Source organism: Rattus norvegicus, chromosome 10 (genome assembly GCF_036323735.1).
Source record: "Rattus norvegicus strain BN/NHsdMcwi chromosome 10, GRCr8, whole genome shotgun sequence".
NCBI lineage: Eukaryota > Metazoa > Chordata > Mammalia > Rodentia > Muridae > Rattus > Rattus norvegicus.
Genome location: NC_086028.1, coordinates 64,084,453 through 64,109,785, shown reverse-complemented (window position 1 = coordinate 64,109,785; position 25,333 = coordinate 64,084,453). Strand labels below are relative to the sequence as shown.

At 43.9% G+C, this 25,333-nt stretch overlaps 1 protein-coding gene across 6 annotated transcripts in view; it reads left to right on the top strand.

The window, feature by feature from the left end:
• Positions 1-20,779: 20,779 nt before the first annotated feature.
• Positions 20,780-25,333, top strand: part of Nlk (nemo like kinase) — a 123,575-nt gene continuing 119,021 nt past the window's right edge. Inside the window, exon 1 of one of the 6 annotated variants that reach the window (XM_039086614.2) lies at positions 20,780-22,519. In XM_039086614.2, the coding sequence (XP_038942542.1) occupies positions 22,062-22,519 (458 nt within the window). In that variant the 5' untranslated portion in view covers positions 20,780-22,061. The remainder of the gene's footprint in view (positions 22,520-25,333) is intronic. The other 5 variants (XM_063269639.1, XM_063269648.1, NM_001191924.3 and 2 more) reach the window with 5 other exon arrangements.

Sequence of the window (25,333 nt, the reverse complement as noted above, 5' to 3'; positions counted from 1 at the left end):
CTAAAGTCCATTCAAAACTGCTATTCCTCAACCTAACCAACGTGGTGAAGGCATTTACAATGAAATCATAGGACAACTAAACTACAAACTGAGGGGGATTCTAGTAGAGGGAAAGGTCTCCCACGACCATGGATTAGAAGAAGTATTGTGAAGATGGCCATCCTACCAAAAGTATTTATAGACTCAATACACTCTCAATCAAAAATCCCTATGCTATTCTCCACAGAGTTAGAAAAAAAAATCTTAAAATTCACATGTAATCACTTTTTGTGGAAGGTCCTAGAGGACCAAAGCAATCCTGAGCAAAAAGAATTATGCTCAAGGCTGTTACAGGATATTTGATTATTGTACACAGAGAACCAAATTGTTAGCAAAATATAAAAGCTTGAGATAGATATTGAGGTGTCTTGTGGAGATGCAGTTTGGGTGTGGCTCTAAAAGCCTCCATAGATAAGAATGGTAAAGAATGGAAAGTTCCTGCCTATTTTAAGGCAAGTTGCTTAGGAGAGGGCTTATGGTCTTTGCTCTATGACCTAAAGCTAAGTCAGCTAAGAAACCCTTGAGCTGGCCCAGGGTAAAGGCAAAATGTTTCCTTCTCCATTGGCTTGAAGCTCCCTCCACCTTGAGAGTGACGTGGTTCAGCTTGCCCAGGGTGGAGGGCAGGAGCTAGAGAAGTTTACAGTGGATGAAACTTTGATAGCTCCTGCTCCTTTGGTTCTCTTGGCTTGGAAAAGCCTTCCAGGGAGGAAGCTATGGGTAAGAGTCAGGGCTTTTCTCTTTGGGTTTGCAGGAACCACAGAGAAGCATCTAGCAGGACACAGGTAAAACAGTATTCTAGGAAAGAAAGAGCCAAGGAGTCCTCTTGGTTTTGGAGGAGCTTGAAAGAAAGGTAGACTAGCTCCGTAGTATGACATAGATAGAGATCTCTAAAAAGCAGGCAGTTTGGTTGTAGAATCAGGCTTGTAAATAGATATTTTATATATAGTTAAGAAAATAAAATTACCTCACCGAGCTAGCAGGTTTTTACCTCAGCTCCCACCTCCTGTGTCTTCATTGGTGTAAATAGTAAGCAACAAACCAAATCAAATAATACACTATAAATCTGGACAGAGGGTTCTCAAAAGAAGAATATAAACAAATAACAAACAACTAATTAAAGCACCTCACATCATTAGTCATTAGGGGAATGCAAATTATAACAATTTCAAGATTTTATTTTACCCCCCAGAAGATGACTTGTCATCATATATATAAATGCTGGTGAGGAATTTTAGTTACTGTTGGTGGGAGTGTAAACGAGTGGGGAAGTTCTTTAAAATGCTAGAAACAGGGCAGGCGTTGTGGCACACGCCTTTAATCCCAGCACTTGGGAGGTAGAGGCAGGTGGATCTCTGTGAGTTTGAAGTTAGCCTGGTCTACATAAGGAGTTTTAGGCCAACCAGAGTTTCCTAGTGAGACCCTGCCTAAAAAACGCAACAACAAAACTTATCACCACCACCACCACCCAACAAAACAAAATAGCACCAATATGGAAGCCAGAGTCACTCTACTCCCCATGCAGACACCCAAAGCACTCTGTACCTTAAAGCAGAGGCTCTTGCTTACCCATGATTGTAGGTGCTCCAATCACTGTAACCAGGAAATGGAATCAGTCTAGATATCCATCAGCTGATGAAATAGATCATGAAAATGTAATACATATACACACACAGTGAACTTCTGTTCACCCATGAAGAGAGATGAAATTGTGAAATTTGCAAGTAAACAGATGAAACTGGGAACATTATTCTGAGTGAAGTCGCTTTAGAAAGGCAAATGTTGCGTGTTCTGTCTCATGTTGAGTGCTTAACTCGGAATACTTACAGGAGCTAGGAAATTAGAAAGGGATCATGGTGTGGGGACACTTTAAGGGAATGAGGGGTAGTAGGTCACAGATGGTAATGGAGGTAGAGGAAAGGAATGCAGGGGTGGGAAGATTTAAACAGAAATGAGGATGGGTTGGAGAAATGGGAGAGGAAGGGTTAACCAAAATGAAAAGTGTATAGAAAGGGTTTTTTAAAAAGAGTTGGAAGAGAGGTGTCTCACATGGCTGGATAAGGTGCTCCTAGAAGCCACAGGCTGTGAAACGGGAAGCCCAATTCCAGATAGGGGACATCTCCTGTAAGTTGATGATGAGTGAACCCAACAATACCATCATCCCATTTCTTCTGGATGCCCACCAGAACCAGATGATAAGCTCCTATTGCTGAAGGCATCACTTTGATTGCTAAATAAATAAGTACCATGTTGCAAGTGTGTTGGAAGCTTCTCCCTGCTGGCTAGCTTCCATAGTACCAGAAGGCGCTATGTAGACCACTGGGGATAAAAAGGCATCAGCAAACTTACCCAGTTATACACTAGCTTACCAGGCAAGTTGTGCCCATGACAGCAATGATAGTATGACTGGTATAGTGGTAACCAATTGCTCTCCTCTCTCTCTCTCTCTCTCTTCCTCTCTCTCTCCCTCTCTCTCCCCCCCCCTCTCTCTTTTTGTCTTGGCACATGTCCCTTCTATGTAGTCCTGGCTGTCCTGGCTCTTGCTACTTTGATGAGATTGTCCTCTAAGTCACAAAGATTTTCCTGCCTCTACTTCCTGAGTGCTGGGATTAAAGGCATGCACCACTACACACAGCCTTCTGCTCTTGAATTTGAGGCTCACTCCACAGAAGGGAATTTATGCCTGATCAAAAATCCACTAAGGGGGTTGGGGATTTGGCTCAGTGGAAGAGCGCTTGCCTAGTAAGCACAAGGCCCTGGGTTTGGTCCCCAACTCCAAAAAAAAAAAAAAGAAAGGAAAATCAATTAAGGAAGCTGGGGAGGTGTCACACACACACACACACACACACACACACACACACACACACACACACAGGGACTGCTGCACAGACATATGAACACTTACATTCAATTTTTTAAATAGAGGAAAGATTTGAAAGGAAATGTTAGAAGAGAATATGTAGAATTGGACAAATTGGTAGTATAGGGCTATAATTGTAGCTATCAGTAAGACCAAAATAGGAGGATTGTAAGCTCAAGGCCTGCTTGGGTTAGTCTGTTCAAGGCCAGCCTAGGCAACTTAGTAAGACTCTGTATCAAAATGAAGGACAGAGAAAAGACAAGGGATAACACCCAATGGTAGGGCTATCCTAGCATGCTCACGACCCTAGATTTGTGCTCCCCTCACCTCACCATTGAAAAAGAATCTACGCAAATGACTAGAACACAGAAACATGTTGATCGTCATTAGCCCCAAGGGAAAGAAACATTAAAAGTACCTAGCAACACCACTACACCTGCACTAAAATGGCTAACATTAAAAGACCACAGCCCTAGCCAAACCTGGTGGCACATACCTGCCATCCCAACACTCAAGAGATGAGGAAGAGGAGGTTGAGTTCAAGGCAAGCTATGGTGAGCTCAAGGTGAATCTGGGCTAAAAACCCTGAGACTCTGCCTCAAGCAAACTAGCAAACAAGCAAAAGAAGAAAGCCCACAGTCCCGAATAAAAATGAGAAGGACAACTCTCAAACGTGACTATAAAGTGACATTTTATGAGAATTCGACTATGCCTTATAAAGTTAAACATGAACTTACGTTACATTAAATTACATTATGGTCTGGAACTATTTCTAGATCTTTATTCAAAAGAAATGACAACATATGTCTACACACACACCTGCACATGTGCACTTAGAGCTGATTTGTCTACACACACACACACCTATACCTGTGCCCTTACAGCAGATATGTCTACACATACACACCTATACCTGTGTACTTACAGCTGATATGTCTACATACAAACTGCACATGTGCCCTTACAGCAGATATGTCTAAACATACACCTGCACATGCACCCTTACAGCAGCTCTATTCCTGACTATCGAAAACTGGAAATAACCCCAATGTCCATCAAGTGGTGAGTGAATGAATAAATCCATTTACAAAATGGGCTACCAATCAGCAACAGAAGGAAACATTTACTGACACACACACCAACACTGATTTTAAGAACACCTTGAGTGAAAGAAACCACGTAGAATGTACAAAACTATAATAATAAAAAGCAAGTAGGTGATTCTTAGGAGGTGCAGGGTGGGAGGACTGATTCTAAGGGAATGAACATAGAAATAAACTCTATCCTGACATGGGCAGTTATTACATGGGAACACAAGCTTGTTAAAACTCATTGAACAAACCAGACATGGCATTGCATGCCCATGGTCCCAGAACTTGAATGTTAAAGGCAACAAGATCATGAGTTCGAGACCATTCTCAACGATATAGCAAGTTGGGGTCTACTCTGAACGACATGAGATCCTGTCTCAAAAGCAAACGTAAAATTAAAATCTTAAAGTTTAAATGGAGAGAAACTTGAAGCAATCCCACTAAAATCAGGGACTAGACAAGGCTGCCCACTCTCTCCCTACTTATTCAATATAGTTCTTGAAGTTCTAGCCAGAGCAATCAGACAACAAAAGGAGGTCAAGGGGATACAGATCGGAAAAGAAGAAGTCAAAATATCACTATTTGCAGATGATATGATAGTATATTTCAGTGATCCCAAAAGTTCCACCAGAGAACTACTAAAGCTGATAAACAACTTCAGCAAAGTGGCTGGGTATAAAATTAACTCAAATAAATCAGTAGCCTTCCTCTACACAAAAGAGAAACAAGCCGAGAAAGAAATTAGGGAAATGACACCCTTCATAATAGACCCAAATAATATAAAGTACCTCGGTGTGACTTTAACCAAGCAAGTAAAAGATCTGTACAATAAGAACTTCAAGACACTGAAGAAAGAAATTGAAGAAGACCTTAGAAGATGGAAAAATCTCCCATGCTCATGGATTGGCAGGATCAATATAGTAAAAATGGCCATTTTACCAAAAGCGATCTACAGATTCAATGCAATCCCCATCAAAATACCAATCCAATTCTTCAAAGAGTTAGACAGAACAATTTGCAAATTCATCTGGAATAACAAAAAACCCAGGATAGCTAAAACTATCCTCAACAATAAAAGGACTTCAGGGGGAATCACTATCCTTGAACTCAAGCAGTATTACAGAGCAATAGTGATAAAAACTGCATGGTATTGGTACAGAGACAGACAGATAGACCAATGGAATAGAATTGAAGACCCAGAAATGAACCCACACACCTATGGTCACTTGATTTTTGACAAAGGAGCCAAAACCATCCAATGGAAAAAAGATAGCATTTTCAGCAAATGGTGCTGGTTCAACTGGAGGTCAATATGTAAAAGAATGCAGATCGATCCATGCTTATCACCCTGTACAAAGCTTAAGTCCAAGTGGATCAAGGACCTCCACATCAAACCAGACACACTCAAACTAATAGAAGAAAAACTAGGGAAGCATCTGGAACACATGGGCACTGGAAAAAATTTCCTGAACAAAACACCAATGGCTTACGCTCTAAGATCAAGAATCGACAAATGGGATCTCATAAAACTGCAAAGCTTCTGTAAGGCAAAGGACACTGTGGTTAGGACAAAACGGCAACCAACAGATTGGGAAAAGATCTTTACCAATCCTACAACAGATAGAGGCCTTATATCCAAAATATACAAAGAACTCAAGAAATTAGACCGCAGGGAGACAAATAACCCTATTAAAAAATGGGGTTCAGAGCTAAACAAACAATTCACAGCTGAGGAATGCCGAATGGCTGAGAAACACCTAAAGAAATGTTCAACATCTTTAGTCATAAGGGAAATGCAAATCAAAACAACCCTGAGATTTCACCTCACACCAGTGAGAATGGCTAAGATCAAAAACTCAGATGACAGCAGATGCTGGCGAGGATGCGGAGAAAGAGGAACACTCCTCCATTGTTGGTGGGATTGCAGACTGGTAAAACCATTCTGGAAATCAGTCTGGAGGTTCCTCAGAAAATTGGACATTGAACTGCCTGAGGATCCAGCTATACCTCTTTTGGGCATATACCCAAAAGATGCCCCAACATATAAAAAAGACACATGCTCCACTATGTTCATCGCAGCCTTATTTATAATAGCCAGAAGCTGGAAAGAACCCAGATGCCCTTCAACAGAGGAATGGATACAGAAAATGTGGTACATCTACACAATGGAATATTACTCAGCTATCAAAAACAACGGCTTTATGAAATTCGTAGGCAAATGGTTGGAACTGGAAAATATCATTCTGAGTGAGCTAACCCAATCACAGAAAGACATACATGGTATGCATTCATTGATAAGTGGCTATTAGCCCAAATGCTTGAATTACCCTAGATGCCTAGAACAAATGAAACTCAAGACGGATGATCAAAATGTGAATGTTTCACGCCTTCTTTAAAAGGGGAACAAGAATACCCTTGGCAGGGAAGAGAGAGGCAAAAATTAAAACAGAGACTGAAGTAACACCCATTCAGAGCCTGCCCCACATGTGACCCATACATATACAGCCACCCAATTAGACAAGATGGATGAAGCAAAGAACTGCAGACTGACAGGAGCCGGATGTAGATCGCTCCTGAGAGACACAGCCAGAATACAGCAAATACAGAGGCGAATGCCAGCAGCAAACCACTGAACTGAGAATAGAACCCCCGTTGAAGGAATCAGAGAAAGAACTGGAAGAGCTTGAAGGGGCTCGAGACCCCATATGTACAACAATGCCAAGCAACCAGAGCTTCCAGGGACTAAGCCACTACCTAAAGACTATACATGGACTGACCCTGGACTCTGACCTCATAGGTAGCAATGAATATCCTAGTAAGAGCACCAGTGGAAGGGGAAGCCCTGGGTCCTGTTAAGACTGAACCCCCAGTGAACTAGACTGGTGGGGGGAGGGCGGCAATGGGGGGAGGGTTGGGAGGGGAATACCCATAAGGAAGGGGAGGGGGGAGGGGGGAGGGGGATTTTTGCCCGGAAACCGGGAAAGGGAATAACACTCGAAATGTATATAAGAAATACTCAAGTTAATAAAAAAAAAGTCTTAAAGATTTTAAGATTCTTATAAATTCCTTTTCTTTTTTTTTTTTTTTTTTTTTTCCGGAGCTGGGGACCGAACCCAGGGCCTTGTGCTTGCTAGGCAAACGCTCTACCACTGAGCTAAATCCCCAACCCCTCCTATAAATTCCTAGTTGTGTCCTTGTGCTGGGAACTGTAAAAAAAAAAAAAAAAGAGAGAGAGAGAGAGAAATTCCCAGTATCTGGCCTCAGACTGTGGGTTTTTTTGTTTGTTTGTTTGTTTTTTTAAGATTTATTTATTTATTATATATAAGTACACTGTGGCTATCTTCAGACACCAGAAGAGGGCATCGGATCCCATTACAGATGGTTGTGAGCCACCATGTGGTTGCTGGGGTTTGAACTCAGGTCCTCTGGAAGAGCAGTCAGTGCTCTTAACCACTGAGCCATCTCTCCAGCCCCCCGGCCTCAGACTGTTAAAGTGTGTTGTTTATTTGGAAATGGTCACCCAGAAAGAGAAATAAAGGAGAAATATTTAATCCAGTGGGAGCAACCCATTGCTCCAAAATTTGACTGAGTACAAACAAAACAGTTATGTTGCTCATAACTTGAAGGCATCCATGTTGACAGCTTCTTACAAAACACCAGGGTAAAAGTGACAGGGAGAGCCTTTGGGAGAAATAGAGGTAGAGCCAGAACAATTCATTAGAGACTCATTTTCAGTCTTGGAAAAAAATCCTGCAAGGACTGAGCTGAAAGACAGAAAAAGAAAAGTTCCTACTCGGGAGCTGGGGGTTCAGAGGTCTCAGTCAGACAGTCTCTAGTCCAGGATGGTCAATTAGAGAGAGATGTGTAATGGACACTCATTTGTAGGCCACTACAGTATATCTGTGTCATTGTGTGCTGCCCAGGGATTCCTGCTGTAACTTAGAGAGAAATCTGTACAATGTCCTGCAGATGAAGGGTATCTTCAAATTCCTTGCTGTAGGAACCCACCTAAGGTGGCACCGACCCTGACTTTCACATGGAGTTGTACACATATAAGAGGAAAAACAATGGTAGCTAGGTCATAAATCCGAAGAGGACCTGGGAGAGGCTGTTGCTCACAGGTTGGGCTATGGTCGCAGTTGAGAACCCTGCTGACGTCAGGGTCGTCTCCTCTAGAAACAGCGGCCCGCCACCCCTGCTTTACTTTGTGGTTGTTGATGGAGCCACTCCCATTGCTGGCTGCTTCATGCCTGGAACCTTCACTAACAGATTGAAACAACCATGGATTGTAGTGGTGACTGATCCCAGGGCTGACCACCAGCCTTCACAGAGACGTCTTATGACAACCTGTCCACTCTTGCTCTGTGTATCACACACTCTCTTCTGCACTACATGGACATGGCCATCCCATGCAACAACATAAGGGGGCTCACCCAGTGGGTCTGACGTAAGTGCAAGCTGGCCCCAGTGCACTTGCGTGGCACCATCTCTGTGAGCACCGTGGGAGATTATGACTGATCTTTACTTTCACAGAGACCCAGATGAGGTTGAGAAGGAGGGGCAGGCTGCTACAAAGAAGGCTGTGACCAAGGAGGAATATTAGGGCAAATGACTGTGTCAGCTCCTGAGTTCACTGAGCTCAGCCACAGGTGGCAGGCTGGTGTGAGCGTGTGAGGGTGTCCTCTGTACCCATCCAGCAGTTTCACACTGAAGACTGGAGTGCCTGGCTGGCCATTGAGGACTGTCAGCAGCTCCCACAGCATAGGCTACCAAGTGGGTTGGAGCCACCACCGAATAGTCCTGAACTGACTCTGCAGACTCTTAAGCAATGAGGATAAAGGTGGAAAGAAAATAAAGTTCCTAAAAGCTGGGGGCGAAAGAATATTTGCATATATGAATAAGAAGACATGGCTGGGAATACTTTTAAGAGATATGTTTGTAGAAGCTAAGGAAAGCCTGCAGCGCAAACGAAAAAACGATTTAATGAGATGAGGCACACCCATGCTATAGCAAGCTCTCAGTGTCCCATGTTATGACTTACCCGAGAGTCATCCTGTATCTATAAGCTGCTAGCTAGTCCTTGTCTGAAAGCTTTTTCTGCTCCAGAGCCCTCTGCGCATGTGCAATGTAGACCAGTAGTAATGGGGCATTGATATCTTCCTGGAGCAAATGGGAGGTGACGGGTAAGTGCTCCACACTCCTTCATAGCAAGGGTCAAAACATGTAGTGTGTTGGCTCCAACAGCTTCCCCCCATGGAACTGAGCTCTGGTTACCTGCTCCTATGCATTGCTTTTCTGTGGCTGGGATAAAATACCGTGACCAAAGCAGCTTATGGAAAGCAGGGTTTACTTGGGCAGATAAGAGTTCATCACTATCATGGCGAGAAAGCATGGCAGCCTTCAGGCACAGCAAGCTGAGAACTCATATCTTCAACCAAAAGCACAGGGCTGAGAGAGTGAACAGGAAATGGGCCCAAGTCTGGAAACACTCAAAACCTAACCCTTGTGACATTCCTCCTAAAAAGGCCACACTCCAAAGCCTCTCCAAATGGTACCAACAGGGGACCACGGATGTATTAAAAAAAACCTTGAGACTATGGGAACATTGCTCATTCAAACTACCACATCCACAGTGACAGCTTGCTTGATAAAAATATCCTTAATGACTTCCTTCCCTTCTTCTCCTCTCCTCGCTAGTCCTCTGCTCATATTTCCTGGAATTGTAACTGGGTTGACAGGAATGAAGATTTTCTAGAAAGACTCTGACCCTTAACAGCTCCAGTAGCATGAGGGTCAAGGGCTTTTTTCCCCTTAAGTAGCAAACTCTGGATTTTTTTTTATTAAAAAATTTTAGGGAGTTTTTAGTCAGACATAATGTTGCATGCCTTGAAGCCTAGCATTCAGAAGCCAGAGGCAGGTGGAGATCTATATAGGGAGTTCTCACTAGGCAGGGCTACACAGTGAAATACTGGCCCCCATAAAATTGTTGAGTTGTATTTTTTGTATTTTGGGGCTCATGCAGACCAGGCTATCCTTGAACTTGCTGTCTAGCTGTGGTTGACCTTGAACTCCTGATCATCCTACATCTACTTTCTAACTGCTGGGATTATAGGCATGTGTTACCATTCCTAAGCTCGAATTTTAGATTTTTTAGAAACAAAAATACAGTCACCAATAACTTGCTCATTTTTACTTTGGTGGTGCTGGGATCCAAATCCATCACTAGGTAAATGCTCTATCATCAAGCCACATTTCCAGTTTTGCTTTGGAAAGAAAGTTTAAAACACGGGCCCACTGTATATAAAACCCCGGCTTTGAACCCCAACACTGGCTGCTGCCCCTTTCTACACACACACACACACGCACGCACGCACGCATGCACGCACGCACGCACGCACATAATATACTTTATGATACAATAGGAATGCTTGGTTTAAGAACTAATCCTGGAACTGGGTGTGGTGTTGCAGGTCTTTAATCTCAACCCTTGGGAGGCAGAGGCAGGTGAATCTCTGTTAGTTTGGGGCTAGCCTGATCTTGGGGCTAGCCTGATCTACACGGAGAGTTCCAGAACAGCCATGGATGTTACACAGAGAAACCCTGTCTTTCCCCCCCACACCATTTCCCCCAAAAAGAGAACTGACTCTGCACACTAGGGACACAGGACAGTTAAAATAGGAGCCCAGTCTCTGCTTTGGGGGTGTTCTCAGAGTTTCAATAACACCAGATGTTTACCCATGAGGGCTGTGACAAGGAGCAGGGCCGAGGGCATAAGTAGAGGAATTATGGGAGCCCAGAGGTCAGGTCTGGCCTGCCACATGTAGAAGAAAGCATCTTCTTCCCTTCTGCCTCATGCAGACTTGGGTATACATCTTTAAGAAGGAGCAAAGAGCCATTAACAGAGCTGAAGGCATAAGGAATAGGAATTAGGCCAACTGGGTCTGGAAACATGGCTCTGTGGCTGAGGGTAGGTACTGTTCTTGCAGAGGACCGGAATTAGGTTCCCAGCACTTGCACCAGATGACTCAGAACCACTTGTAACACTAGCTCCATGGGAGCTTCTTGTCTCTACAGGCACCTGCACTCTGGTGCACACATACACAGACATACGAATATATGTAATTAAAACAAAATAGGTTTATTGCTCTATGACACACTCTACATGCCACCCAATCAGAATAAAGTCAGTCTTAATAGGAAGATTATGGCCTGTAGTAAGAATTTAGAGGTTTCAGTACTCCTAGGAATTTCTGGTTAGACAATTATAATCGTGTGATGACCCTGGAGAACCCATTTCCTGTCAGCCTTCCTTCTGTGTTCAACCACATGCCTGTGCTCTGAGATCATGGCCACCAAGCAGCTTTCCGAAGATGACTTCTTTCCATGGGAGCTTGCTAGCAGGGAACATGTGCCCAGTAGAGGAGGCAAAGATTATAACATTGCTACTATTATGGGGCACATAAGGGAACGTCTTGCTTTGGGGAGCTTATTGTGAGCCTACTTAGTCTGGTGGTCTCCACTTTTGCTGTGCATTATAATTCTAATGCTTGTGCCACACCTCTCATCTAGTAAATGCAGGGAGAAGGGTAACAGGGTGCAGTGTGCTGAAGCCACACTAGAGCACCTAGTATATACACCTGCCAAGTGTCTTCAGTTACCCCAGAAGTCATTCTCCTGTCATCCTGTCAGAGTGGATGCTGGCTTATTTGTTTGTCTAACAGTTTGGGGTTTGTTTTGTTTTAAGACAGAGACTGATCAGGCTGGCCTCCAACTCACAGAGATCCTCTTGCTTCTGTATCCAGAGTGCTGGAACTGAAGGCTCACCACCATTCCTGATCCATTCCTGATCCAATCCTGATCCATGATGGAGGTTTTAGACCACAATATCAGCTGCAATTTAGGCTTCTTTTTTTTCTCCTCCTCCTCCTCCTCCTCCTCCTCCTCCTCCTCCTCCTCCTCCTCCTCCTCCTCCTCCTCTTCTTCTTCCTCCTCCTCCTCCTCCCCCTTTTTCTCCACTTCCTTCTCCATCTTCCTCCTCTTCTTCCTCTCTCTCCCTCTCCTTCTTCTCCTTCTCCTTCATCTTCCTCTTCTCCTCTTTCTCTTTCTCTCCTCTTCCTCTTCTTCTTTCATAAATAGCTCACTATGAGCCAGACCAGGTGGTCCAGGCCTGTAGTCTCAGCTACTCCAGAGGACGAGGCAGAAGGTTTGCAAAGTTCAAAGCCTTCCTAGGTTATAGGGTGAGTCCAAAGCCAGCTTGGGCAATTTAATGACGTTCCCATCTCAAAGTTTTTGTTTTGTTTTTTTCTTATTGTTTCTTCGAGACAGGGTTCCTCTTCATAGCCCTGGTTTTCTTGGAACTCACTCTGTAGACCAGGCTGGTCACCAACTCAGAGATCTACCTTTTTTTTTTTTTAAAGGCTGGAGATACAACTCAATAGTAGAACACTTACCTAGCAGGCAAGATCTGGGTTTGACCCTCGGCACTGCAAAAAGTAACTCAGGGTCTCCCTATCTCCCAAGGGTTACAATTACAGGCATACGACATAGATTATCGAACCTTTGGCAACATACTACGGAAGCCGTGCACTAGTGATTTTAGAGGTTCACCAGAAGCTTCAATATGCAGCAAGACCTAGGAATCCCTACTGTCTTTGCCTAAACAGTGCTCAGTGTAGTCTTGGAGAAGTTAGTTGCTCAGTCTAGACATAGTTGTTTAAAGCTGTGACTTTCCTCTCAGGCTGGGTTGCTGCTTTGAGGACTTTACAGAACGGCGACCTTGCTCTATCCTGAAAGTCAAGCTTCCTAATTTGGTGTGCTGGCGTGCACAGGTGGAGATTTGTGTATGGTTCATTGCTGCTCTTTTCGAGAACTATCTTGTAGCTGGACGTGGTGCTGCTTACTCATAATCTCAGCCCTTGTGAGGTCAAGGCAGAAGGATCAGCAGTTGATATAGTGAGTTTAAAGTCAGCCCATAATTCATAAAACCCTGCCCCGAGCAGAAACCAATCAACCAACACTCCATCCTTGCTCCCCCCCCCCCAAAAAAATTCCCACAACCAAAAGCCTGTCTTGTATTGGATCCCCGGCTTAAAAAAATAGATCTTAAAAAAATAGACACTTCTTGTATTACATAAAGAATGTCTCTCATTTTATTGATGTGTCTAATATTTGTAAGCTACAGTTTTGTTTATTAAGATTTAAGGCTGGTTATGGAGGGTCATAACTATAATCTCTGTTCTTGAGAAGTAGAGGCAAGAGGATCTTGAGTTCAAGGTCAGCCTAGGCCACATAACGAAAGCTTGTTAAACAGAAAGGACTTAAGAAGATAAAGTAATAATGGATACCTACGAAAGCTAAGCATGATGACTTTATTAATTTCTTATTGTTATCATCACTAATATTGCTGCTTGACAATGCTGGAGGTGAAACCCAGAGTCTTCCATATGCTAGGTAAACTATGCTACTATAGACACATCCTCAGTCCATTATGACGATTTTATAGTATAATTTTACAGCTGACTTTAGTGTGTGTGTGTGTGTGTGTGTGTGTGTGTGTGTGTGTGTACTCATGAGTGTGTGTGCTCATAGATGTCTGTATGGATCAAAAAAATGACATCCCATGTCTTCCTTAGTCTCTTTCTACCTTGGAGTTTGAAACAGGACTTCTCATTGACCGAAAAACTCCTTCACTGGGTAGACGGGTTGGCCAGCAAGTCTCCAAAATCCACCCGTCTCTGTCCAACAAGTGCCAGGACCATGGCATCCAGCTTTTATATGAGTTCTGGCGATCCAACTCAGCTTCTCATGCCGGCATGCTAGGAACTTTACCAACTAAGCCATCTCCCCAATTCCAAAGTCACTTTAAAGCTGGGAATACTTGTAATTTTGTCACTTGACAGGTGAAGCCAGAAGGATCAAAGGTTCAGGCCAACCTTGACTACACAGACAGAGTGCAGTCAGCCTGGGTAAGACAAGACTCCACCTCAAACAAACAAACAAACAAACAAACAAACACCAAGCCAAAATGGAAATAGAACAAAACAAACAAAAGTAACTTTAACGGAAAGCATGTATTATCTCTGATTTACCTAAAAAGAAAATGTAGGGGCTTTGCTGTTGCATGAGGTCAGGGCTAAAGTTTGGTCTGGGGGTTTGGAGCAGGGCTAAAAGGTAGAGAGAAGTAAGATGAGGCCTCAGACACATGCAGAGGGAATTGTCCTGAGACTTAGAGGCTGTGTGACTAAGGTAGGTGAAGGGCTAGCTGTGGTTGCAAAAAAGACCCAGACAGCAATGACCTGAGACTTGGTCTCTCCCAGTCCCCAGCACATTGTTATGAACTAGCCTTGGTCTTTGTTGTCTCCGTCCTAGCTGCTATTCTCTCCTGATACTCTGCTGTGTTCCCATCTCTGCCTCAGTCCATATCTCTCCTGTCAATCAATCACAAACTCTTCCTTGGACCTCTGTGACTTTTCTTTTAGAGCCTTCCTGTATCTGATTCTGGACCTGCTCTTTGTCTTGCAGCCCTGCCAGAAAGCCTCAAAAGTCTGCAGCCTTGCTGACACTCCAGTGTCTCCAGCTTTATTTTGGTAGTGACAGCTTTATGTCCCTGTCACAAGGCTGATAGAAGACCTGAAGATAAATAAGAGAATGGACGAAGGGGATGGGAAGAAGTGCTTACAATTGACTAAAATCTAACTATCCCCTCTCATCCCCAGAGCCAAGAGTCCTAGAGATGGAGATAGCTATGGGAAATGTTGAGTGAGTGAGGAGAGAGAGGAGGAAGGAAGCTGCCTGTATTGAGTCAGGCACTGATGGTACTTGATAATCTCCATCTTGTGTTCTTCACCACACAACCGAGAAAACCAAAGCTCAAAAGTGTTATTACACCTGAGGTTGCATGGCAAGAAAAACTGCCAGTGTGTGTTTTCAATCAAGGCTACAGACTCACCGTGTCAATTCTTCAATAAAGGAAGAGATTTAGAGAACCTAATATCAGAGAACATCTTCTTGTGAGGTCTGTGAGTACAGCTTGGAAGGCAGAAGGATAGCCCAGGCTTAATGGAAGTAAAGGGTGGGGCTGCCAAGGCCACAGGTGATCCTACCTGTCCACCAAAGTGGGCTCTGAGCAAAAGTGCTAACATTGCATGTATCTGGTAAGAAAGGCCACTCTGCTTCAAAGTGAAGTCGCTTTTTTGATGTCCTTTCCTTTACCCTGATATTTCATGACTTTGTTTCCGTATTGACTATTCCTCCCAACTGTGATACCCGGTGGAGAGGACGGAGGTGTGGTGGGAGCTGGTCAGTGCCAGCTCTGTCACCCACTAGCTAGCTGTATGAGCTTTTCTAAGGCTCCCCAAGTCTGCTTCTTTATATATTACATGGGATAACTGGTGCTGTGCACCTAGCATTGTGGAAAGGGGAAGGCTCCCTTTGCTGTCCCCTAATTTCCCCGAGCCTGGCCCATGCTGTACAAAGAGGCTGCAGATAACTCTTAAGGAGAGCCAGTTCTTAGAAGAAAGGGACGATCATCTCCCACTTCCTGCACATTATATCCCCGTTTATGCATTCTGATGTCCTGCTTGCTTTTTTGGGCTCTAAGTGCTATCCTGCTGACTCACTTCCGACTTCTCCTCGTTCATCATGCTCAGCTCCTGAAAATGGAATAGGATGGGAAGGGCCGGAAATTGTACTGTCTGGTGAGATGTTTAAGGGGACAGGCACCCTATGTAGATAGAATGCTGGGGATATGAGCTGAGCAGAGCCCACAGCATATTTCTCATCTGGCTCATGATACTTTTATTTCTCATCTGATCTTGACCTTGGATTGTAATACTAATAATAACCATCCCGCTTACCGCCCCTGAGGAGGAGCCAAGAAGCCCTGGGCTATGTACTTTCTGTGGTTCACCTCTTTGATCACCATGGATGGAGAAGTTAGGGATCCTTTTTATTCAGACAAAGGCATGCACACTAATATTGGCTAAGGAACCTGCCAAGGTCACATACCTAGTAAGGGGAGGGCAGAGCAAAGTTTCAAACCCATGGTCTAGATCTGTGCTGTCTAATGAAGTAGCTGTTGGCTACGTGTGGCTAATGAACACTCAAAGATGACTAATGCTTGAATAGGTGACTAGAAGAGTGGAAGGACGAAAGAGAGAGAGAGAGAGAGAGAGAGAGAGAGAGAGAGAGAGAGAGAGAGAGAGAGAGAGAGATTGTTGTTGTCCTGGTTCTGGAACTTGCTATGTAGTTCAGGTTGGCCTAAACCCAGTGGTCCTTCTGTCTCAGCTCCCTGAACATCTAGGACGACAGACATGTCTGTCTCCTGAAACTGAACGTTTTTAACTCAGCTGAATGCAGTATGTGAGTGAAATTACACACTAGATTTCACAGATTTCGTATCATATTTCGTATGTATCCTTTTTCAGAATTTTATTGCATGTTAAAGTTACAATATTTTAGGTATATCGGATTAAATAAAACATATCCGGATAATTTTACACGTTTCCTTTTTAGTTGCTTTTGAAAAATTATTTATTTATATGTGACAGGGTTTCTTCGTTCTGGAGCTCTGGCCAGCTTTGTCTTCAGACACACCAGAAGAGGGCAGTGGACCCCCACTACAGATGGTTGTGAGCCACCATGTGGTTGCTGGGAATTGAATTCAGGACCTCTAGGAAGAGCAGTCAGTGCTCTTAACCGCTGAGCCATCTCTCCAGCCCCCTCTGGCCGGCTCTGAATGTGTTTTTGGCATTCTCCTGGCTCAGCCTCCTGAATGCCAGAATTAGGGGTGCAAGTTCCCAACGCCAAATAAACATTTTAAATTATGTTTTTGTTTTGTTTTGTTTTTTGTTTTTTTGTTTTTTTTTTTTTTTTTGAGCTGGGGATCGAACCCAGGGCCTTGCGCTCGCTAGGCAAGCGCTCTACCACTGAGCTAAATCCCCAACCTAAATTATGTTTTAAAGACTAAAAATTAAAGCTTACGACGATTCCTTCGAGTTGCGTTGCGTCGTGTTTGTTTGTTTGTTATTTTTGAGACAGGGTGAAGGTGAGCTTGTAAGCTTCTTCCTCAGCGTCTCGAGTGCTGGAACAACCGATACTCACTGTAAGACCCCTCTGAAATGGGACTTATTTCTCCCCGGAGTCTAATGGATCCGTTTGTGTAGCACCTGGAGTGTGCTCAGTTCACTTGGAAATTCTTGCTCTAAATAGATCTACAGCCCTTTGAGGAGCTACCAGGATCCCAGTGAAGTACCCCCCCCCCCCCAGAAGTCCCTGCGCCAGACACTGAATGTCACACTGGAGAAGACTCAGTCCCTGTCCTCAGGGCTAGGGCCCTTCCAACTTCAAGGTAGCTTTACTTGGAGGGCTTGTTAACCGGAGTCCAGCTCTTTCCTATCCAAATCCTAACTCAACAGATTTGGACAGGACCCTTGCGCACTAAAGACACTTCTTGAAAACTACACGTTAAAGGAGACTGCCGTCCACTAGAAAGTTGGAAAAGTCTCCCAAGCACTAGGTGAGAGTGAGGGGAGAAGAGAATTAACAAATATTGAACTTCTGTTCCTTGCTAAGCACTTTTCAGTATGTCATCTCATTTCACCCTCACATCAACTTAATGAAGCACACGGCACTTTCTCTGCAGAGGCGACAGAGACTGAGAAAGGTTAGTGAAGCGGCCAGAATCATGGGGCGAGCAAACGGCAGTTCTCCGGTTTGTACTGACTCTTCCTGACCCCACTCAGTAAGTCGTGAAGATCTCCACTCTTTTCACTCTTTTTTTCTGGCACTGTCGTATGAACTGGGTATCTAATGTAAGTGAGACAGACAAGCTCTCTGTTCTGGTCAAACACAATAAGTAATTAGACCAGAGTTCTCAGTGCTACGGGGGAGGCAGTACCATGAAGATATGTGATAGAGAGTTATAGTCTAGATGAGGGGTCTAAAAAGCTTTCCAAAAGAAAATGTGAAATTTACAGGGAGCCAAAAGGATGCAGTAGAGGAGTACAGCGTGGCTGGGGAGGAGCGGAGTGTGGCTAGGGAGGAGCGGAGCGTGGCTGGGGAGGAGCGGAGTGTGGCTGGGGAGGAGCGGAGCGTGGCTGGGGAGGAGTGGAGCGTGGCTGGGGATGTCTTAAGTTGAAAACGCTTAGCCATGAAGGCTTCGAGACATCAATGCAGTTGAAAACTGAAAGAAATTTAGATTGCCTCAAGCAGAGGAAGCAGGAAGTGGAAAGGAGGGCCCTGAAGTAGATAGGACCAGCTTACAGCCGGCTCTTTATGCTTATTGACTTTATTCAAGGCTGGAGGTGGGGTCAGACTTGTACACTATTTCTCTGCTAACCATAGGGAATGATTCCAAGAACCCCAAGTGATTGCCTGAAACTGTGAACAGTGCTAAATTCTATAGATATTATTTTCTGTGTCCATACATGCATTTGATTATGTTTCATTTATAAATTAGGTACAATAAGAAGAAACAACAACTATAAACTAGAACAGGTTGACTGTCCATTAGCTGGAATTCTTGGGATCCGAAGTGTTTCAGATTTGGGATTTTTGCGTTTCGGATTTTGACAAATTCGCATACATAATGATACCTTGGGGATGGGACCCAACTCTAAACTCACGGTCATTTATGTTTCATAGAAGCTTTATATGCATATCCGTAAGGTAACTTCAAGGAGGAAGGTAATATTCCAGGGCACCTGCATTTGTGCTCTGACCTGTCATAGAAAGTCAGGGATGGAATGTTTCACTTGTGGGTTCTGTTGGCCCTTGCACAGTTGTTTTCAGTTCTGGATTTTCAGAATAAGGTTGCCCAGGTTGCATTCTGTGTACTGTGATACAAGTGATATGGTTTGTGTCCTTGATTTCAAAAACTGTCCTCCCAGTGTCTCATGTGATGAATGGGGATGATACAAAGCCTATGTGACAAGATGAGTGGAGGACAAATGACTTGGGCTTGGTGAAGCAGTCATAGACTGTCCCAGAAGGCTGTTTGCACACAAACCCTGCAATACCATGGGAGTCGATCCAGTGACTAAAAGCACTAAGTCTCAATTTCATTCCACTACTTAGAAAGGTGTGCCTTTTAAAATGTGTTCACTTTTGAAATTTGCTATGGAATGTTTTTTTAAAATTATAGTTGTCTATGGAAAGACAAAATCGTAGAAACCAAAACCTCAGATAAAAATAGACTGATGAATTCTTTTCTTTATTTATTTACTTGTTTGTAAATTGTTTGTTTACCAAGAGAAAACTATTCTTTATCACACTTATGTTTGTTTGGTTTGAGACAGGATGTCTCTATGTAGCCCTAGGTATCCTGGGACTTTCTTTGTAGACCAGGTTGACCTTGAACTCACAGAGACCCACCTACCTCTGGTGGAATTAAAGGCCACACTATGTCTGGTTTATATTTCTGTGAATACAAGTCAATGGCAAACTTCTCTGGAGCTCAACCCAAATCAATTCCTTACATTTCAAAATCATGGTAAACTTTGAAATATACCATCATTCATGTTCCTGGAATTTTTCATGGATTCATGTTTTCCCTTGAAATCTCTCTATGACTATCTTTCTTAGTTTAGCCAACAAATTTACAGATGATGGGAGCTGGAAAGTTTACTATGTCCTCAACAGCCCATTAGCTAAAAGAGAGCTGTAGGCAGGAAGATTCATTAAGTAGGCCACTGGTGTTAAGGTCAGGAAATGCTGTGGGAATTGAGTAAGTAGGGATGGAGAGGTGCTCAGAAGTGTTTAAGACTACTTTCTTGATAGGAAATGGAGGAGTGGTCAGGCAAAAGAGGTATCAAAAATGACCTGCAGGTTTTGAGATACAGTTTTATTAAGCATAATGTTTGCTAGCCTAGTATTTAAGAGTAAATTTAGATCAAGTAAAGTAGTATCAAAGATTCTAGTAAAATTTCAATGAATGGAACTTACTTGACCAGAAAACTTTGGGACAATATTACTGTTTAGAGGCTTCAACTTTTTTGGGTTTTAATTTGTATAAATTTTGCAATCCGCGCATGCTGAAAATAAAGCCTCTTTTTGGTCAAAATTAAGCTTAACTGATGAATCTATTTTGTTTCGTATTAAGAAACCTTGAATCTTAGTTTCTTGAAATCTTGAGTTTCTGAAGCTTAACATGCCTTTTGCTTCTCCTATTTTTTCCCTATCTTCTACCCTAGATAGAGTTGTAGATGGCTCCTATCAATGGACCAGTCATAATTTGGACTCCGCCTTCTTCGCCTAAGTCCCGCCCACATCAAACCACACCCCTCTATTTGCCCCGCCTCCTGAAGATGTCGTCTCTGATATGACAGCAAATTCTCCACAATCCTGTCCAATGGGACATAGAAAGGCGGGACCTATGTCAATCTTTTTTTTGCCCCATTTGTTCAATTATATATCTATCTGTACTCAGTTTCATCCCACTTAGTCTTCAACCCAAGGATTGGTTTCTCTGTTCTTTGTTCCTGGCTCATGATTGGTTTTTTTTTTCATTCCGCCCCTCTCTTCTAGCTTTTGCAGGCGGGATTAGCACGCAGCTTCCTGCTCTTGTCAAAAAAATAAAAGAAGAAAAAGAAAAGAGGAGAGAGGCGAAAGAAGAAAAAAAAAAAGTCACGGAGATCTTTGATTTTTAATTGGCTTACAGTCTTGTCCGTCAGGCCAAGACTTGCCTTTTTATTGGTCTATCTGTCTGCCCATCCCGAACCGAGGGCGGGATTTCCCCAGGAGACCCACACCTGGTTGCCACTGGTCGAACAGTGCGCCTGTCTGAAGCTTCCGGCCAGGGATTGGAGGCGGGCGCGGACAGGTGGGCGTGGATTGGCTAGGGCAGCCGGTCAGTGTGAGGCGGGGGCGGGGCCTCGGCGGCTGGTTGCGCGTGTCCGCCGCTGGCTCCGCTCTATCCGGCTTTGCTAGGGGAGGTGAGTCCGGCCGCGGCGGCACCGGCGGCTGAGAAGGCGGCGGCTGAAGAGAAAGCGGTCACGGCGGCTGTGGAGAAAGCAACCGTGGGCACGGAAGCCGGGTGGGGGGGAGGGGGGGAGACGGAGCAGCCTTGAGCCCTGCAGGGGCCGTCGCGCGGGGGACCCACCCGCTCTCCCCCCCAACCCTCCTCAGCACAAGCAGCCGGCGGCGGCGGGGGCAGGAGTCAGCCTGCTTCCGACCGTCCCCCGCCCGCTTCCCGGGGCTCCTATTCTTTGGCCCCGGGACCCTAACCTCCTCCGGGGCGGTTCCCTGTGTCTGGGCGTCCGAGTGCTGCCCACCGCTCTTTCATTCCCTCCCTGCACCTTCTTCCCTTCACTTTTGCCGGGGTTCTCTCTCTCCTCTTCTGTCCTGCCTGTCGCCTCCTCGCCTCACTCTCTTCCTCCAGCCTCCTTCCCTGGCTCATTCTGCCCAGGAAAGTTTGGTACATCTCCCCAAACCCCCTCAGTCGGGTCAACCAGACTCGGAGTAGGGGGAGATGTAGGAAGGCCTGAGAGTTCGAGGGGAGGGAAGCTAGACGCTGGTTTCCCTGATAATTTCCCCTCATCTTTTTTGATTTAGAGTGGTTGGATTTTTTTTTTTTTAATTGTGTTTTTGAGGAGGTGGGAGGTGTTTAGAAAAGGATGTGGGAATGGAAGGGGTAGATGAGTCAACCCTCTTACAAGATTCCAAGGGTGGCGTCTTACCAGATCTTTTTCGTGTGTGGAGTTCAGGGGGTCGGGAGGTTTGGCCTTTATTCCCACATTCAAAGTTGGAACCTCCCCCCCATTAAGAATGGAGTTTTAGTATCCACTTGTAGCAGGAATCCTGGGGGGAAGGGGCCCTTTTCCCTTTTTCTTTTCCTTTTTTTTTTTCTTCTTATTTTATGTTCTTAACTTTTATTTTGACAACCCACACCCTTCCACACTCTCACCCAAAAATCGAACACCCAAGATCCTCCAACTTGTCTGGATTGACTGATGAAGACATAAAGCCAGTTCCGCTCTATGTTTTTTGAGGTGGAGTGAGTGGTTTTTCTTCATTTTTTAAATGGCCAAATGACAGCTTGACCCAGTTTGCTTTCCAATCAAAGGGCATTTTTTTGAATGTCTCTTTGTGGCACACGAGCCAACGCAAAAATGATGGCGGCTTACAATGGCGGTACATCTGCAGCAGCAGCAGGTCACCACCACCACCATCACCACCACCTTCCACACCTTCCTCCTCCTCACCTTCACCACCACCACCACCCTCAACACCACCTTCATCCGGGGTCGGCTGCTGCTGTACACCCTGTACAGCAGCATACGTCTTCGGCAGCTGCGGCAGCCGCAGCGGCAGCTGCGGCCGCAGCCATGTTAAACCCTGGGCAACAACAGCCATATTTCCCATCACCGGCACCTGGTCAGGCTCCTGGGCCAGCTGCAGCAGCCCCAGCTCAGGTACAGGCTGCTGCAGCTGCTACAGTTAAGGCGCACCATCATCAGCACTCGCATCATCCGCAACAGCAGCTGGACATTGAGCCGGATAGACCTATTGGATATGGAGCCTTTGGTGTTGTCTGGTGAGTATCAAAAACACCACTCCACACGGTTCTCACCGGGCAAGCCATGCTTCATTGGTTTTACTCCGTCTTGACCAAAGTAGAGCAAGCTTCTCAACTCAACCCGAGGAAGCCATCCTCATTGATGACGATGAGGCCTGATGCCTTGGCTGTCCAGGCTCGTGCATTTTGAGTCATGGCACATGGTAGTGGAGCATTTTCTCCACAAGTTTGCAGACTATTAAACTTGCCTGTCAAGAACCTCAGTAAGTGTAAGATCAGTAATTAAATGTAAATACCTCCTACAAAGACCTTGGCCGTCTCAAATGTGGTAGTTTGGATTGGCTGCTGGGTTAGCAGGTGTCAACAACTGGCCCCCCAGCTTGATTTCTTTATACTAGTCCCCAGCAGAATGTACTTAATGAAGTCAACTTTCCTGCCCACTACATCTTTTCATACCTTATTTTGTGATCTTGACCCTGGGAAGAAAGGTAGGTTTCCTTGTCGAACCAGTTAGAAATCATTACTTGAGTAGTTTTATTTTAAACCATAAAGCTAAAGTTGGGAAGTATGTAGCTTAGCCTTCTGATAAGAATGCATTAAATATAGCATCACACATGAGTAGCACAAATGAGGTTAGTAGACTGGAGCTACACAGTGGCCCACATTCGATGTAATGTGTCACTGACTATTGGCCAGTTGCTATGGTGGGAAGTGTATCTTTAACAAATGAAACTGCTTTAACTTTTGTTAATGGTCAGATGTTTAAAAGTCTAAAGATTTGTTAAATGCAGCATCTTTGTTTATTTGCCCTCCTTAGGAAGATTGGTGGCTTATAGTGCATTTATTTTTAGCAAATACAGAATGAACCGAGTTGTTTTTGTTTTGTTTTTTTAGTTTTTCCTCCCAAGGATTAACCACTCCAGTGTGGAGAGATGATTTCATGTTTTCAGGGCATGCAAACATAGATTCTTAATGTCCAGGAAAGTCCCCATCACAAAAAGAACTCTTTGAAACTAGCCTGTAAATAATTCCTTTCTTTGTTTTTAAGGGTAAAATTCAGCTAGATACTATTTGCGCAATAGCTATCTATTTTCCTATTTCAGAATTTATAGTCTTGGCACCTAAGTGAGCTGATTCTTAATTCTTCTTAAAACGAAAACAAAACAACAACAACAACAAAAACTAACAACGTAGAGTCCAGTTTTTCTCAGCTAGCCTGCAAGGTTCTTACTGCATTCCTGCTTCTCCAGGGACTGTGGGATTGTTAGTGGGAAGAGTGTAGGCCATTATGGGTCCTTTTCAGTGACTGTTCAGGGACCTGCCTGCTCCTGCTTTTCTCTTCTCTTCCATAGCACCTTCCCCAGGGGATTCACTATGAACTTCCATTCCTTGCCTAACCCTTGAGGATTTCCAAACTAGGGGGGATGGGAGGAGAGCAGGAGAAAACTGGTTTCCTGCTTTAACTCTTGTCATTGTTTTACAAACTTTGAGTATCTGGATTGTTTTTAGATGTGGTGGTGTTCAGTGCTGAAAACTTAGGGATACAGAAAAGGAAACTTTTTTTTTTTTTTCCCATTCTTGAGTTCACTACCTTTCTGTCAAAAGGCCATATGACTTGCAGAAGTTTCAACGTCAGGTTTGTGGCAAGAGTAGAAAAAATTAAAAGGGAGTACTCTATCTAGCATCTCACCTGGCAAATATTGTGATAGTATCTGAAAATCTACAAGTACTTGGTGTGAATCCTTTTAGAAATTCACAGACTGCTCCTTGAACCATGAACTTGACTATCTTATGTTGTTTCCTGTTACTGAATACATTGTAAGTTCCTTGAGGGTAAGACCTATATATCAAAGTACTTGTTTTGGTAACTATTTTAGACAAAGTTTCAATATGTAACTCTTTCTGTTTGGCCTGTAAATCACTGGGCCTTAAGCTTGCCTCTGAGTGCTGGGAATGTAGCGATCTGGCACCATGTTTAGTCTAGGACAGTGTTCTCAACTTTCTAAAGCTGCAACCCTTTAATGCAGTTCCTTCTGTTGAGGAAGCCTTCCAGCTATAAAATTATTTTCAATGCTACTTTGAAACTGTAATTTGCTACTATTATGAATCATAATGTAAATCTCTGTTTTCCTGTGGTCTTAGATGACCCTGTGGAAGGGTCATTCAATCCTCCAGGGTGTTTCCACTCACAGGTTTAGAATGGCTGCTCTAGAAGAACTTTTTTCCCCTCTAGTACCTAGGACAGTGCTTTGGGCTCTTACTTCGTGTTTTGGTGTAAACAATAGGCATACATTTCTCTCAGTTCTAGAGGCTGGAAATCCAAGATCTAGGTGTCAGTGGGCTTGAGTCCTTCTGAGCTTCTTTCCTTGGTTTGCAAATGGCTGCCATCTTGCTGTGTCTTCCAGTCCTTTTTTTTTTTTTTTTCTTGATCTGTCTTCATTTCACAATCAGGTTTTGCTAGTTCTTGCAGGAATGTTTTTAATCAGCTGTTTTAGGTGAAATACAATTTAGTTTGAAAAGGGGGAAGAGTACCAGGTGTGTGTTTTTAGTATGCAAATGCTTTTCTATTTTTATATTTACATATTGATGACTTGCTGTCTGAATTCCTTATTTGGAATTTAACTGCTGAGTGACCTAAGTTTGCTAAAACTAGAGATTTGATAAGCAAACCAGAGTGAATTGCCAGCAGTGTGCTGAAATTCCAGGTATTGGTGAGGTTGTTTACCATTTAACCTAATAAAACAGGGTTTTTCTTTTTAATTTAAAAAGTTTTTACGTGTGAAATAATTATTTCTTAAAATGATTATACAGAGCACAAGGAATTCTTCTAAT